At 41.1% G+C, this 12,686-nt stretch overlaps 1 protein-coding gene across 2 annotated transcripts in view; it reads right to left on the bottom strand.

Annotated features, from left to right (window-relative positions):
* The window catches only part of BABAM2 (BRISC and BRCA1 A complex member 2), a 309,803-nt gene that overhangs the window by 210,731 nt on the left and 86,386 nt on the right, over nt 1-12,686 (bottom strand). For both annotated transcript variants that reach the window (XM_067564795.1, XM_067564796.1), the window contains exon 5: nt 9,018-9,212. In XM_067564795.1, coding sequence (XP_067420896.1) covers nt 9,018-9,212 — 195 coding nt within the window. The remainder of the gene's footprint in view (nt 1-9,017; nt 9,213-12,686) is intronic.

Genomic DNA, 12,686 nt, shown 5'->3' with positions numbered 1-12,686 from the left:
ACTCCCCTGGTTATTGTAATTTTCCCTCTTAACTCTAATTTCCAACCCTTTATCAAGGTCACCGTTTTTTAAATACTTAGCTTGAGTTTTTGTCACCTGCCCCATTTGAATCTAGCAGGCATCAGTATAGGGCTGTAAGAGCTGTGGACAGAATGGTTACTTACCATATATTAGCTGGTTTTTAAAGATGTTCTGGTCAGTGGGTTTCCTAATGTAGGTTCTGGGTCTTGAACCCAGGCCTGGGAGTCCCCAGACAGTCACCACATCCTGGCCTTCACTCAATGTCTGATGAAACCTGTCTGGCCAAGAAGCTAGTAGTACTGTAGATTCAGCCAAGGCACCACCAAAGGGAGCCCTGATTGGGGGATTGCCCAGCTCCACCAATTGGTCCAACCACACTATTTAAACCAGAAGGAGGCACAGGAAGTTTGTCCAAGCAACAAGGTGATTTCCTGTCATGGTTGCACTGTACCTTGTTTGTGCCTGCCTCTTGAACCCAACCCTATTCCTGATTTCTGCTCTGCTCCTGACTCATCCCTGCCTTTGCTCCAGTTTTCACCGTGCTCCTACTCTGTGCTTGATCCTTGCCTCTCCTCCAGTTCCTGCCCTTACACCTCACCCCCAGTTAACAGTTACCAGTCCTGTCTCCAATCCCAGCATCCGACTTCTGACCCTGACACTGATATGTGGTATCTGACCACAGCTCTGATCCTCATCTTCAATTCCTGGTTCTGACTCTGGCATTTGACAGGTGACTCTGTTGCTGACCACCTTGGCTTTGATCCCCAACCTGGACACCTGCTCCACCCACTGGACCTGACTCCAACTCTGACTAATAGACCAGACTACCTACATCCTGGTCCGTAACAGTAGATGTGCATGTGCCTCATGTGTACACGAATGAATTTTTTTTTCAATAGCAGCATCTGATGGGGCTTTGCATGTGATCTGTGCCTCTTCATACTGGCATGAGAGGTCATAACAGGCAGAGAAGCTGCAACCCTCCCTCAGTTCCCATTGCAACTCAAAGCCTGTGATAACTGAGGACTCCGAAAAGCAGGGATGGAGGTCAGGTTGAGGATCCACACTGACAACAACTCTAAGACCTACAGATACTATGAGGTAACGAACCTTTTTTCTTAGAGTACATTTCAATGCAGACCCCACTGTTAAGTGACTGTCAAGCAGTATCCCCTCAGGACAGTGGAAATGAAGAGTTTCTGCTGCATCAGTCAAATAGAGATTGGAGTACTGGTCTTCTGGACGTGGCAATTGACCTAGCAGTTAAGTCCAAGGCACAGTATTTGACAAAAGCCAATGGGTTACTCCGTATTGTTGCGTTGCAGATCTCAAATACTGGTACATTTCTGAAGTAGGCTGAAGATGTTGAGATCTTGTGGAATGAGCCTTGATGTTCAGTGGAAGAGATACACCTATCAGTGGGTAACCTGAGGAGATACATTGTGTGATCCACTTCAAACTTCTTTGAGATAAGACACCTTGAACTTTAGAATAGTCAGAAATAGACGGGACAACAGTGTGATGGTTTAGTCTGGTTAACATAGAGATTGGAATACACCTAGTGTGCACAAATCCTTCTGGTGCTGAGTGTGGGTTTGGGAAGACGACAGGTAAGGTGATGGACTGGTTCAGATAAAATTCTGAATTTTAGGTGAGGCCTTAGCACCAATTTGTCTATGGAGTGTTTTATGGTGACATTCATCCATAAGTATCTGAAGTTCATTTAATCTTCTGGTTGAAGTGTTAGCCACTAAAAAGATCATCTTCCAAGTGAGGTGGTGCAAGGAGCATTCTAGAGAGGTTCAAGAATATCTGGTATAGAGTTCTGGACTTTGCCCAGGCCTTTTTGGGCTGCCGATATCGAGAACTTCTTCCATTTGGAAAAATAAGTTGTTTTGATAGAGGTTTTCCTACTTTGTACCAGGATATCCTGGACCTGCAGGGAGCAGTTCCTGTCCATGGTGCTAGGCCAACCAACAGCCACACTGTCAGGTGCAGTAACTTCATATCTGGGTGGAGTATCTGGCCATGGTGCTGTGAGGTCAGATCCAGGCAGTCTGGGAGCTGAATCAGAGGCTGAATGGACACCTGTAGTACATCTGTCAGCCAGAAATGTCTTGGTTATTACAGTGGTATGAGAATGACCATGGCTTTGTCTCCTTTGATCTTGAAGATCACCCTGAGAATTATGGGGATTGGCAGAAAGTCATAAAACAAGCCACTGTTCCACAGCAGGAAGAATGTAACCAGTAATGACCTTGAACTCAGGCCTCCTCTGAAGCAAAAATTCTGACATTTTGCATTGTCCTTGATGGCAAACAAGTCTATCATGGGTAATCCCCACTGATGGAACATCACTTCTGTAATGATCCCTGAAAAGATAATTTGTGGTTGGTCACTGATTGTCTGCTCAGGGAACTGCTAAGTTGTTGCTGATTCCTGGAAGATGAAGGGCCATCAGTGGTACCTTGTTCTGATGGCACCAATTCCAGAACTTAATGGTTTCCAGGAAGAGCAGTATAATGTGAGCCAGGATATGATCATGAAAGGCCTTAAAATCATCAACCAATAGGTCAGGAGCTGGTGTGGCTGCCTCATTGAATGGTGATGATATTTTTCAGTGAAGACTAGGGTCATTATTTCACTACTCTCATCTCTTGGCTTCCAGCTTAGGGCCTCAATGTCATTTGTCTAGGTGGTAATGCCACTGGAGAGCCTGATCTCCTCTTCTGGATCTACAGGAAGGAGACTTGTTATGGAGCATTTGAGATGATGGTCCCCAGTATTGGCAGTATGGCACTTTAAATGGGTACTGACAGAGTTGTGGCTGGTCGGCCCATTGACGTGTGTCTGTCTGCTGAGTAGGCACCTTGTGTAATGGGATCCCCCGCCCCCAGGGTGCAGCCTGGAAACTGTGGAACCACTGTGCCTGCTTGCCGGCTCCCAACAATGCCTTGCTGGTAATAAATAGCAGAACCCTCCGGCACTATTATAACCCAACCCAACTATTATAACCCAAAGCAGATGGAGCCCCACACCCAGCTAAATAGCAGGAATATTTACCTGGGCTGCCTCTGGCTCTGTGACACTGTCGGTGAGCTACAAACCTCTGGCAGGTATTCACAGGCAGGGACAAACCCCAACTGTGCTAGATGAATGCTTTCCCTTAGCAACTCATGAACCATCAAGAGAGAATAGCATCATCCAGTTACCCCAGATTTTATGCACTGCACCCCAGAATTGTTCCGTCTTGCTCTGGTCAAAATCTGGCCAGAGTAAGATCATTAATTAGTCTGCCCTTCCCTTGATTTGGAGAGAACATACACCAGTCTTTGTTAACTGACCTGAGATTTCCCAAACACTTCAATCCAAGACACACTTTTTTTAGGTAAAAATATAAAATAGATTTATTAACTACAGATAGATAGATTTTAAGTGATTATAAGTGGTAGGCATAAAGAATCAGAGATAGTTACAAAAAAAATAAAAATAACTTTGCAGTCTAAGTCCTGATACACTAAACAGGATTACAATTTGCATTATCTCACCCTCACTGATGATACAAGCAGGCTACAGATTTTTGATATACAAGCTGAGTCTGATTTGCAGCCTGGGTTCTCCTCCCCCATCCAAAATCCTTTGTCTTCAAATGTTCCTTCAGGTGTTGAGTTGTGGTGGAGTGAAGACAAGTGATGATGTCACTCCCCCTCTTTTAGGGCTTCTTCCAGCTTGCTGGAACAGTCGATGTTTGTCACCTGCGGGTGCCATCCTTGTTGGTCAAGGTCCATTGACTACATGCTTTCTCTCTTTGAAGCCTTCCAGGATGGCCATTGGGAGAATGGATTTCCCTTAACAGGCCATTAGAACGTCTGGCTACTTCATTGTTGTACCTGAAAAGCTGGTTGTTGGTGTTTCTGACCTTCCAGCGTATTTCAATAGCACATACACAGCAAAACTTCATAACTTCACATATAATGATAGCACATACAATCCCACAGGATATTAATGTTCAACAGGTCAAGACTTTTAAAATAATGCTTCAAAAGGCATTCTTTGTACAAAACATATCATAATTATATGATAGTGGGAAATATGGGGGGTTTTGGGGTGTTGCTCTCAGACACAGAATGTCACACCTTGTGAGAGAGATGTCTCATAATCAGCTTTCCCGTTGTTCATTTAAGGTAGAGAGGCAATCCTGCTTGATGCGAGGGAGAAGATGTGATATGGGGATGGTGACAAAGTGTAGTACTCTTCAAATGGTGAGGCCATGTGGGCTCTAGTGCCAGGTATTAGCCATGTGCTGAAGATGTCCCAAGAAGGGGTCTAAGTGGCTGTGTGAGGGAGTATCTCATGACAGTTGGTGCTGAAGTCTTTGCCAGTGCTGGAGCTGGTTTGTCCAGCTTTATTCCCCTCATCACAGAAGACTCAGGCGCTCAATCTCTGGAGGAGTGCTGTTTCTTCTCCTCCTTATGCAATGATGTTTCCTGGGTTTTTGAGCCAGTTTTGGGCTCCCTTTGTCTGTGCCCATCAGCTTCACCCTTTTGTTTGGGGCTGGTGCCACCTTTGAAGATGAAGTTGTCATTGCCAGAGGTGCCAGTACTGAGGCCAGTGCCATGGTCAGTCAGTTCTGGTAAGGTTGTCGGCACCATTGTTGGCACAGTGACTGGTGCCACTAGTTCCAGTGCCGACATGGATGGAGTTGATGTAGCTGGTGCTGATTTGATGGTGTGTTTTTTTCTTTTCTTGTCATGCTGTTGCTTGACTCCAGGGTGCAGTGGCTACTTGAGCGAGCACTCACTGAAGATGATTCTCTTCATTCTTTTGTGGTGATAGTTTCCTCTGGTTCTAAGGTGGTATGCATCAATTGTTTAAGCAGGTACAGTTTCAGCTACATGTCCCTTGATTTTTGAGTCCTTGAGAAGGATTTGCACACTGTACACGTAGCAGGGATATGACTTTCCCCAAACAGAATAAACAGCTACTATGTCTCTTGACCAGGGGATAAGTCTGTCGCAGGTAGGGCAGGGTTTAAAGCTGAAAGGACTGGAATCTTCCATGGTCGTAAGGTGAAGGTCACCTAGCCCTGCTGTGCAGTTTTGTTTTAATCCAAAACTTGAGATGGGATGAGATTTTAAACTCAGAAAGAACAGCAAGTCAGACAATTGCGGTTTTGCATCTCATTGCCACTGGTATGCAATGTGAGGCACATATACACCTATGCTGGGATCCACATTGACAAATATTCAAGAACTAAAGGTTTCAACACTGCTGATGACAACATTGGGGGTAAAAGAAAGTGTCCCTGTGATACCACATGACAGAATTTCTTTGGGAGAGGGGGTTCAATTTGCTTTTTTGAAAAATAAAAAAGTAGAAATTAACATACGAAAAAACTTAAAAGAATGTCAAAGTTACAAAGTCAAGCACCAAATAACAAGAAAAAGCCAAAATTATGGTTGCACGTGCATTATCATAAAGCTTTTACATGATCATGTTTTTTCCACAGAACCGCTGCTTCGTTTAGTTCAAAGAATTGATGATGTCCTCAGAATCTTTAGCTTCAATCTTTTGTTTTATCTGCATTTTGACTGACATGGAACTGCTCTATAATAAATTATGAATATTGTAGGCAACCTGGTTACTGGAATGTTTACTGTATGAATACCCTGATTTAGTTTTAACAGCGGACTGTTGATTGGTGTTCTGTCTCTGACCCCTGCTAAGCTCATCAAACAAGTTTTCAAAGAGGGGGTCCAAGCTTGTGGACACAGAAGAACAAAGATCCCAACTAGTTTAAAAAGACACTACTTCAAACTGGGAGACAGTTAGCTAAGGGAAAAAGAATGACACCCAAACTTCCGAGGTTAGGGGTGATTAGAAAAGTGATATCTGTCTAATGTCTCTACCAAAGGATGGCAAACCTCTTGGTAAAAAAGACCTGCACATAGACTGTTGGTTTTAAAATTATTTTGTTATGTTGTTCTTTGTTCCTATCGTTAAGATTAAACAATATTTTGGTTTAAAAAGGCTATCTTGTCCATCAATTTACCCCAGATAACAGATTCCCAAAGGGAAAAGTAGCAGGTAATGAACCCAGTTGGACCTGCTGGGTAAGCACAGTTGACACACGGTACTGTAGCCCAGCGCCTGGTCTAAGAATGGAGAATTACAGAATTCCACATCAGGAATGGTAAAGGCACAATGCCTGGCACCCGTGAGAGACCAGAGAGAAGTCAAAAGTGTAGTTAACTGTAAAAACAACAAGAGTCCTGTAGCACCTTAAAGACTAACAAATTCCTTGCGGGCATAAGCTTTCGTGGGCTGCAACCCACTTCGTCAGATGCATGAAATGGATATCACAGATAGGAGGTATATATATACACACACATTCAAGGGGAAGAAATAACAATGGGGAGGGCAAATGCTAACAAAGTCAATTCAGTTAGAGTAGATGAGGCCTATTCACAACCGTTGATTAGAAGGTGAGAATGTGTGAACAGTGACAATTACTTCTTGCAATGAGATAACCATTCCAAGTCTCTGTTCAGACCCAGTCTGATTAGTTAACTATGGTAGTTAACTGTGTAGCTATGACATTCATGCAGGGCCCCAGGCCTTATTTACTACACACCCTTCCTCTGCTCCAAATTCAGAATTACAATTAAATTTGGGATTTTTTTTATGGCACTCATCACCAAGTGCTTCTTAACCATTAAGGATTTTATCTTCACAGAACTTCTGTGATATTAATATCTCCATTTTACAGATGAAGACTGGAGAAACAGAGATGCTGGTCACAAGTTTTGAGTGCTCAATCAGGAGTAGGACCTTACTGTCACAGTACTTAGCATTTTATATCACTGTGTATGCTTACAACAGAACTCCCATTGACTTCAGTTGCAGTTGTGAGCGCTCAGCATTTCCACAGCTCAGACCTCATGGTCTCAGGTTGGGCACTCAGAAAATGACTGGCCATCTGTGAAAAATTTGACTTACGTGACTTGCCCAGCTTTTCACAGGAACTTTGGGACAGGGGCAGTGATAGAATCTGTCTTAATCATGAGACCTTTCTTTTTCTTCCTGTAATCCCCTGCCTCGTTAACTACACACCTTTCAATTTCTGCAACTAATGAGGCAGGGGAACTACAGACAACACTCTCCCTGATATGCTGGAGGGTAGGGATAGGATATGAAGTGACCTAGACAAATTGGAAGATTGGGCCAAAAGAAATCTGATGAGGTGCAACAAGGACAAGTGCAGAGTCCTAAACTTGGGACAGAAGAATCCCATTCACTGCTACTGACAGGGGAGCGAGTGGCTAGGCAGCAGTTCTGCAGAAAAATACCTGTGGGTTATAGTGGACAAGAAGTTGGATATGAGTCAACAATGTGTCCTTATTGTCAAGAAGGCTAATGGCATATTAAGCTGCATTAGTATGAACACTGCCAGCAGATCGAGGGAAGTGATTATTCCCCTCTATTTGGCATTGGTGAGGCCATATTTGGAGCACTGTGTCCAGTTTTGGGCCCCCAACTACAGAAAGGATGTGGACAAATTGGAAAGAGTGCAGTGAAGGGCAACAAAAATGATTAGGGGGCTGGAGCACAAGACTTATGAGGAAAGGCTGTGGGAACTAGGCTTGTTTAGTCTGCAGAAGAGAAGAATGAGGGGGCATTTGATAGCAGACTTTAACTACCTAAAAGGGGGTTTCAGGGAGCATGGAGTTAGGCTGTTCTCAGTGGTAGTAGATGACAGAACTAGGAGCAATGGTCTCAAGTTGGAGTGGGAGAGGTCTAGCTTGGATATCAGGAAAAACCTTTTTACTAGAAGGGTGGTGAAGCATTGGAAGAAGTTTCACCTCCAAAGACAAATCCTTCAAAAACCACCAGCCACTGAAATCAGAGGGAAGACTCCTATTGACTTCAACGGGTGTTAGATTGAGCCCAAAAGTTAGAAGTACAAGAAACAAAGGAGTTCATAACAGAAAGTATTTTGCAATCTTAACTACAGCTTTTGGTACTACCAAAGCTGATTATAAAGTTTGAATATAAATCTACAAACTAAAAATATGAAGAAGGCCTTTCACATTTCAACACAAAATAATTAGGCAGTGTTTGTAGGCATGAGTTATTTTTCTAAAGCATGCTTTCCAAGCAACAATTGTGAAAGGATTTCCCTACATTTCATCTCAGCATTTTTCCTGAATGAAGGGTTTGACCAGATACAGCAAACTGGAGCTATGAGACCAAATAAATGTTAAGAGTGTGGTCAGACAATATGCAAAAAAAGGGATTAAGGGGTTGACAGTGTCCTATAAGTATAAGGCAATAAGTACCCTTGTGCAATCTACAGTCCTCAGATACTGAAGTTCAGATAATGAAACTAAAATTCAGGCCCTGGAGGTGTGGAATTTGAAAGCTTCATGAATATTCAGGCTATGGCTACACTAGATTACAAGACTTCGACAGTACAGCTATACCGGCAAAATGCTCCTAGTGGGGCCATAACTATACTGATAAAATTGCACTTTTGCCAGTGTGTAACTGTGTCTGTGGTAGGGGTTTTTAACTGCACAGCTATGTCACTAAAAATCACATTCCATCATACCCCAACTGAAATACCTATGACAGCAAAAGCCTTCTAGTGCAGACATAGCCTCAGTCTGTATGGGTGGGACAGAACAAGTTTACCAGTTCATTCATAAACCTGATGCACTGTCATCAGCTCAGAAAATAGTTGCTCACCTGGAAATCAGATTCAAGTGTGGTAATGGAATAGAAACAGTGAACAAAAGGGGGAGTGAGTGGAGAGTGCAGAAGGTGAGCTGGGGATAAACAAGGTTTTTTCACCAGTGTAAACACACAGTACATATATGCACACATCACACAAATAGCTCTATATTACAATGTAATGGCTTGAATTACTATAATGAAAGGAACTCTAAAAGCATTAGTTTCTTTTGCTCTTATCAGAAGTATTCTTAATAACTTACCCAGTTGTTTTTTTTGCCAGCATAAATTTCCATGTTCTCTCCATACTGGGGTTCTTCAAGTAAAGTCTGGTATTCAAACATGAGGCGAGAGCTCTCACGTAGTCGGCTGCATTGGAATTGGTGATATTGCTGGACAAGCTCTTTCACAACAAGCAGGAGGCATTCAGGGTTTGAGGGATTCCAGGAGGCTAAATTCTGTTGAATATTGGGGAAGGGAAGCATAGACCAGTTTACAGCAGTAGAAAGAGATGAGCATTCTTGCCTACACACTAGTAATAATTTGTACTTATTAAGTCTTCATAAACATAGTGCCTTGTTACATCTGAGGACCTGACACCTTTCCATTCACAAAACAAAAACTGATCTGAACAGTTTATGAGAACTGGTTCAGACAAATGCAGTCCTGTATTGAATCTGAAATAAAAAGTACTAAGCCAAGCTAGTGCCAGTGAATGTGCCAAACTGACAATAGCACTGGAAATCATATTCCTCTGCTCAGTCTCAGAACAGGCACACTGCATAGGCAGGAGCAGAACAAGTTTCCACCCAGCTGCCTCAACCATGTGCCTAAGGCTTGTCGTCACTGTGAGTTAACGTGAGTTATAAACTGAGCATTGCCTGATTCAAGTCCCATCCACACACAAAAACCCTTAACTTCAGTGTGTTGGTGTTCTTAAACTCGAGTTGCTGGCCTGTCAGGGAGCTTAGGCTACAGTTCAAGTTAACATAAAATGTCAGCTGCTACCATGATCACTCTGTGATACTAATTCAATTACTCTGTACTGCTCAAGAATTATTTCAGAGCATGGCTGGTCTCACTCAGGTTAGGCTAGGGCTATATCCCCACAGCAAAAAAGGTGGGGATTTTCCCAGCAGGATAACTAATGCACATTTGCTATCCCACTGAAAAATCCTAGTGTAGTTTTTTACCACAAGGTAGCTAGGAGAGGTCTATATACCCTCACCTGTGGTTGATCTCACCTAGTTTACCTACAAGGACTTGTGTCCACTAGGATGTTACCATGGGATAGGTAATACATGTTTAACTTTAACTGTATTTATTGTATAATTAATTATGTTATGGTGCCTAGAGCCTCGGACAGGTTTCTTATTTTAAATCTAAATATAATATCAGTCCCCTCTCTGCCCCGCTAATTTAGACATTTCTGTTCAAACTATCTAAAGAACCTACAATTACTTTTGACATGGAAATACTGAATATTTGTAATGGATAATTTAAATATATACAATCTACATGTGTGACTAAAAACACATTGACATTTCTGAACATTTTAAAGTGGAACAAATTGTTTTTAGTATGCAACATTTCAAAATCTAGAAAAGGATAGAAAACATTTTGTTTTTAAAAAAAATTAAGAGCAAGTGACTGTTTTATATTCTAACATACATAAAAATTTGATTTTTAACCTAGATTTTCATAAAATGAATTAAATTGGAATAAAGGTTGCCCCAAATTATATGTGCTATAGTTTGTACATCACCATGGATAATAAATACTAATAAAAATATCAAGATAAAGAACCCAAACATTAAAAATATGGAGAAGCTAAATAAGGGGAAGGATCCACAATTCTGACTTGCAAAATAGAAAAATAGCTGTGTCAAATTTCTATTCTTCCATTCTATGAATAGAAATGGGCTATCCAGGCATGAGGTTCACAGTCTATATGAACACTATTTCAAGCCAAATGTTCTAACAATACATATCTTACAGAAGGATATGACCATTTGTCTCAGGTTATTAAAAAAACAGGACTTATCCTATTTCTTGTAACTGAAAATTATAAGTTTACAGTACACATCCTCAGACTAGTTTTATAGGAATTGAATGTATCAGTGTTCATGTCAGCTTCATTTTTCTTTTCTGCAAATATTTTTCTCTTTGGGCCACTTCATCATTTAACTGAGAAATTATAAATATTAAATTATTAAAAAGATATTCTCCAGTTTTGAATGTTATGATCCAAAGTAAAACACAATTACAATCTGTTAGTGGGAGAGTTATTGTGTGTGTGTAAAACATCAAGATACTTTCTTTGCAAAATTGTCATAAAGTTTACTAACATAGACATAAAATCAGTGTGGTCAACTCTTACGATTTTATCTCAAGTTTCACAATATTTAGTATTTTTCTTCAAGCCCCAAATCCTGGAGGATTTTTTGTGATTTTTCTGAGAATCTCAGCTTCCATTAACAATGTTTCTAGAAATCTTGGCTGTGGAGAAGAGCCTGAAAATATGAACCACACATACCTTAATGGCTCAAAATCCACAAGGCAAATTATAAGAACCCAAAATGTTGGGTTTCTTTTAAATCTCATTTCTTTTAAGGCACTATCTTGACTGTTTGGGGCCTGACTCATGATTTTTGAATGCCTGGGGCTGACAATGCTGCAATATTTACTCACCACTCATTATCAGAATGAAAAATAAAAGAATAATGAGGCATCAGTCACACATTTAAAAAGAGAGTGGGTGAACTGAATTTTGGAAGGCTGGACCTCATTCTTCAAAAATATAGACCACATACTTGCCTGAACAGACACAAGTCATGTGAACAGAGTGTTTAAGGGAATAGTTAAATCCAAAGTGTGATCTGAAATAGGACAGGGACTAATTGACTTATGATACCTCTCATCTGAAAAAGATAGAGCCTTGACTTCAGAATTACAACTAAAGGGCCAGCCAATATACCGACACCTCTCTCTCTCACACACACACACGTCAACTGTCCAATAAATAGTTACAGCTGAGTGCTGACTTGTGATCTTGGGGGGAAGATGGTCCAGTGGCTAGCTACTAGCCAGGGACTCCAAAGACCAGGGTTCAATTTCCTGCTTTGCCACAAACTTCCAGTGTGACCTTGGGAAAACCACTTTGGAAACTGAGATACAGACTCACTATCTGTAAAATGAGGATAATAATACTGCCCTATCTCACAGAGTGTTGTGAAGATAAATACATTAAAGTTTGTGAGGTGCATATATACTATAGTCATGGCAGGCATATAAATACTTAGGATAGACAGATAGATAGATAAAATAGATACCACAGAAATTATTATGAAAATCTTCAGAACGGACAATAATTGCTTATCAACCTAAGTTCATTTAAGTTTAGCTGATTTAATAAAATAGTCTACAAAATACTGTCCAGTACACAGTGTCTTCTAGGAAACAGACCTTGCATCATAAGTCTGAAACCAAGTAAACATACTATGTAAAACCTCAGACTTCCTGTTCCCAAGCACCTAGTCAAACAGAGCATTTCCAGAAAGCTGAAAGATGTAATATGTTCGTATGTACTGATATCAGCCAGAGAAACAGAATAACCTTTCCACCAAATTCTATTGTCTATCTATCAATGCCAACATGTTGTCAAAGGAAATGACCAACCATATTTTAATAAGTGACCTAATTGTAATTGTACATTTAAAACAAAACAAAACAAAAAAAACATTACACCAGAAACCAAGAAAGCAGCAAGAGGAAGCTCATTGTCATCTGTTCTATACAGAACTATGGTATGACAGTTGCCCTTGTCAACAAAGAACTCAACAATATTGCATCAGAACAAAGTTTTTATACTATCTTGCCATTCATAGCATATCAATTACAGGAATTCAAAAGAAATTGTGTCATTGCAGGGC

The sequence above is a fragment of the Emydura macquarii genome, unplaced genomic scaffold (assembly GCF_026122565.2).
Source record: "Emydura macquarii macquarii isolate MOO-44397 ecotype Brisbane River unplaced genomic scaffold, CSIRO-AGI_Emac_v2 contig_2676, whole genome shotgun sequence".
Taxonomy (NCBI): domain Eukaryota; kingdom Metazoa; phylum Chordata; order Testudines; family Chelidae; genus Emydura; species Emydura macquarii.
Note: the sequence above shows the minus strand (reverse complement) of the source record. Positions and strands in the feature narration are given on the sequence as shown.